Source organism: Nanorana parkeri, unplaced genomic scaffold (assembly GCF_000935625.1).
Source record: "Nanorana parkeri isolate BGI_ZX_2015 unplaced genomic scaffold, ASM93562v1 scaffold133, whole genome shotgun sequence".
Classification (NCBI taxonomy): domain Eukaryota; kingdom Metazoa; phylum Chordata; class Amphibia; order Anura; family Dicroglossidae; genus Nanorana; species Nanorana parkeri.
Window position 1 is genome coordinate 22,194 of NW_017306401.1, and position 4,506 is coordinate 26,699.

Genomic DNA, 4,506 nt, shown 5'->3' on the forward strand with positions numbered 1-4,506 from the left:
CCCCCCCCCCCCCCCCTTGTGATGCCACTGCTTTTTTTCACACAGGATTTATACAGAGGGCTAAAACGTTAAGCCTACCTTAAAGAAGAACTTCAATAAAATAATCAGGGAGTACTTACCAACTGGCAATTGTTGAGAGAAAGAAAACACTTTGACCAGGTCAGGAGTATGAAATGCACAGAGAGCAGGAGTATGTAATGAACAATGCAGCATATACTGTATAGCAGCAGAGTTTGGGTGACACTGATTTTTACAACCTGTCCTTATGAAATCCTGCTACTGAGACATGAAGTAATAGGAAATTTCCACAAAGGAACACAGACAGCATTAAAACCGACAGAGGTTTTTACTTTTCTCCATACTGTTATATACTTGCTATATTTACATGCAAGTATTATTGTAATGGGCACAACATAATTAGTGTTTTTATGTTTGTATACATGTTTTGTAGTTCATAAAGCACTTTTAAATGTTTTTTAGGCAATATTAAGTACTTCTAAACATATGGACAAGGCTTTCCCATACAAGTTCCTTCACCCTTGGCTCGGCAAGGGTCTTCTTACAAGGTACTGTGTCAGTTCATTAAACCTCAGTATTTTGATTTAATATTTTAGGATCCCCAATGATATGGCATACTTCAGAAACCCAAGAATCAGATGTACCATAATTCTATATAGTTCCTATAATGCTTTACAATGTACAGTAGGAAGGGCTGCCCAAGGACCCCTGACACTTGGATATCAGATGTGGTCTCATCCCACAGACTTTGACACTCTGGTCCATACTAGTAGCTTGATTGTTCTGTACATCTAATTTATGTGTTATAGAAGACCGACAGTGAGTATTATCTGTTCATAAGAAAGCCTGTTCTATGAACCATTTCTATGAAAACACACGGCTTATGGTGTAACCATGATACGTTTCAGGGTTTGAATGTTTGTTTTCCTTTGTTCCTGTGTGTGGTGACTTGTCTTCATTAGTATATATGAGTTGGGTGGACCTATTTGTGATGCTTTGGAAGCATATTTTATTCTTCTGTATTTAAAAGAAAAAATACAACCTAATCAGGACTTTTAAAGTGTCAAAAATATCAATTTTATTCATTTATACACCAAAAATAATAAACATGTTTTTTTAACACATATAAGATTAGGAACATAATGTATCACATCAAGGAACAAAAACTAATATGAATACCCATCTATTTACAATTTAGCTTATATATTCTGTCAAAGTGTATACTCATTCCAGAGTACGCTGACAATCAGTAGTAGGTGAGTTCTTGATTTGATGCATTTTGCAGAACTAAGTCTGCTTCTACAGACCATATTGGAAGATCTAACAACATGGCGTCATGCAAAGGGCAATCCACTTCCCATGGGAAACTGCAGGGGATAAAAAACAAACTGTATAAGCTGTGATGTGACCGACCAACAACCAGAGAACCTCAGAATAAAATTTATAGGGGTGCAGGATGGAAATATTTAGCTAGGGGAACCCATGCTGAAGGTGCACATGTATCTAGCTACTTCGCTAGGCAGGTTCTTTGGATTTAACTTTCCAGTCATCTTCTAGGTTTATCAGTATTCAGATATTTCCAAATCTCCATCAAAATCCCATGTATGGGTAGGCCACTACTATGCTCCAGATGGTCTGTGGTCAAAAATAAGTGCAAGTAGTACTCCCTATACAGAACAGGTGATCAATACAATCTTCTGTATTTAGAATGTGCTGTCAGTCAGCCGGACAGAGTGGAGGTGGTAGGCACAGACACATAATTTTTCAGGGTATCCGATTCTTGATTGCATACTATTTTCTGTGTGATGTAGCTTCGCCTTCAGAACTCACTGAAAAATTAGAGGAAATCCTGTTTAAAGTGATGATGTGACTTTGCCCATTCAGGGCATAGTGACAAAGTCTTTTAGAAGTCCACCTGCCAATCCACTTATACTCACCTTCACCCAGTTTCCCTATGTGACCCCCTCCCAGCAGGCTGTGCCTCCATGCTGAGCATCATCAACTACTGTATATGTAATGTCTGACGTTATCTGACATGGAGGTTTGACTCCAGGAGGAACCAAAGAAGAACCTAAGGAAAGGTGAGTATAAATGGATGTCTTTAAAGGAAACATGTATACATTGCTAATCTCCATTGCTGTTCACCTTCTGAAATGCTAGTTGCCTGATATCTCTGGCTTCTGATGTGTCCGGAACAAGCATGCAGATCAAGAAAGAGCGGAGTCAGAATTCCTGGTATGCATGTTCAGAGTTAGCAAATCAGAAACTATTGATGCATTTAGATAAGTATGACATATAGGGAACTATGATTTTCAGAAGGAGATGTCAGCAATGGCTTCCTCCATACTCATACCTCACAGCAGGTTTCCTTTAATAACAGAAAGCAATGGCAATTTGTAATAAAATATTGTCCTATTCGACTAATAGAGCCTTTATTTTGTGTGAACAGTGGGGATGTGTGTTATATGTCAGTGCTCCTTTTTATACTAAGGCATGCATTGCTTATACATTGTGCAGATTTCTACTACTGTGTACCCTCAGTATTTATTATTTAAATTCCAATAGTTCCCTGCAAGACACTTACAGTATATAAATTGCATTTACATAATAAACAACTATGAATGTCTACCTATTTTTCCTTACACTAAGTCAATTATGAATAGCAGGTTTCTGCACTTTGCATTTATACTTATGCTTTTACAATTAGGTTACATTAGCTCAGCTGGATCCTCTTGGGGCTCACGCTTGGTGATAAGCCTTTAGCAGACACATTAAAAGTATTTATTTATTATGTACATCATCTTCATACTGGTCTGCATGGCTGAGTTAATTTATAAGAGGCTGCTCAGTGTGAAGATAAAATGATTTAAATGTTCACTGCTTGACCGCTACATAATTTATGATGCTTTTACAGTCTCAGGACTCGCTTGCTGTAATCACCTAGCAATGCTTTACCAAGACTATCTGTACTGTCCATTTACAGCTCTTTTGCATAGACCCACTGCACCATGTTACGATTTAGCTGCAGATGTTACCCTGATTAAAAGCATATACTCTATTTTTGATTTAATTTTTAATTTGCAGAATGTACTAAAGTTGTAGATTCAGTATATACACCACTCAAAAGATGTACTATTAGAATACACTGATTAGTTAAATATACATATTGTTCTTTTACTTATAATTACCGTTTCCACTTCCTGGTCCTCTAAGGCATTAGTGATGCATCCTGTGCCTAAGAGATGCATCCTGGGAAGGTTACATTACACTGCATTGCTGGGAAATCTCATCTGTAAATTGCATAATCTCGCAAGATTTCAAGGGAAAGGCAATGTTTGCCCTTTAGATGATATGCATGGTCACATGTCCTAGTAACATGTGTCAGAATTCCAAGAAGTAAAGAGAGAACTAGGAATCTGCCCTTAGTTAAAATGGCCACCATTAGAAGAATAGGGAAGAAAAGAAAAATAAGGTATGCAAACAATAAAAAGACGGCAATTATCTAGAAGTATGTGTTTGTAGATTGTCATTACTATACATTTCTAAAGGTGACTTTGTTGTCATTTAAACCACTTAAAGAATGGGGTGTTGAACCCCCTTCCTGTCCAGGCAATTTTTCAGTATTCAGCGCAGAGGTACTTTGACTGACATTTATTCAGTCATGCAATGCCGTACCAAAATACATTTTAGATAGAGCTTTCTTTTGATGGCATTTAATCACCACTGGGTTGTTTTTTATTTTTTTTATCATTAAAAACAAATATTGAAGATTTTGAAAAAAAAAACGCCTGATTTCCCTTTGTGAAACATTTATTATTACAAATTTTTACAAAAGCAATGTGTATGCCTATAAAATTGCTAAAAACTACCATATCCAAAATTGCCCATAGGCCCATAGGCGGTGCTATAAAAGCTTTTACCTTCCATCAGTTAAGTGTTAACAGTGGTGCCGATGGCCGCCGGCATGTTCAGCCTCTCATCCCTGTCTGGAGCCGCTCCAGGCAGGGATCGTTGACTCCATGGATCCACGCTGCTCTCCCCCGCTTGTAGGGGATGTGGCAGCGGTGATCCGAATCGAAATGTTCGGCGGGGGGGCGTATGACCTAGTGGCGGCTGGCGGAGAGGAGGAGAGAAGCCCCAGCTTTCAGGATGGCCGAGCGGTGAGGAGATCAGAGCCGCTGTCATCCTGTCAGTTTCCGGATGACAGCGGCTCTGTGCGTGGATCGGTAAATATCAATGATATTTAGCGGTCCTCTGTGTGCAGAGCTGGGGACACATAGTACTCTGTGTGCAAATAACTGAGGACACATAATACTATGTTTCCCCAGTTATGAATGAACTGAGTGCCTCCCATTCATTGAGTGCTGAGGCTGCAGAAAAATAAATTGAGGGCTCTGTCCTCAATTTCTTTTTCTATTTCAAAAGGGAAATGTCAGGGGTCTGTTTAGACCCTGTATATTTCCCCCGTATCCCCCCCCCCCACAACAG

General features: G+C 39.0%; 1 protein-coding gene across 1 annotated transcript in view; it reads left to right on the forward strand.

Moving 5' to 3' along the window:
- LOC108784939 (cytochrome P450 4V2-like) overlaps window positions 1-4,506 on the forward strand; it is a 39,699-nt gene that overhangs the window by 1,535 nt on the left and 33,658 nt on the right. Inside the window, exon 3 of the mRNA XM_018553891.1 lies at window positions 481-566. Within this exon, the coding sequence (XP_018409393.1) occupies window positions 481-566 (86 nt within the window). The remainder of the gene's footprint in view (window positions 1-480; window positions 567-4,506) is intronic.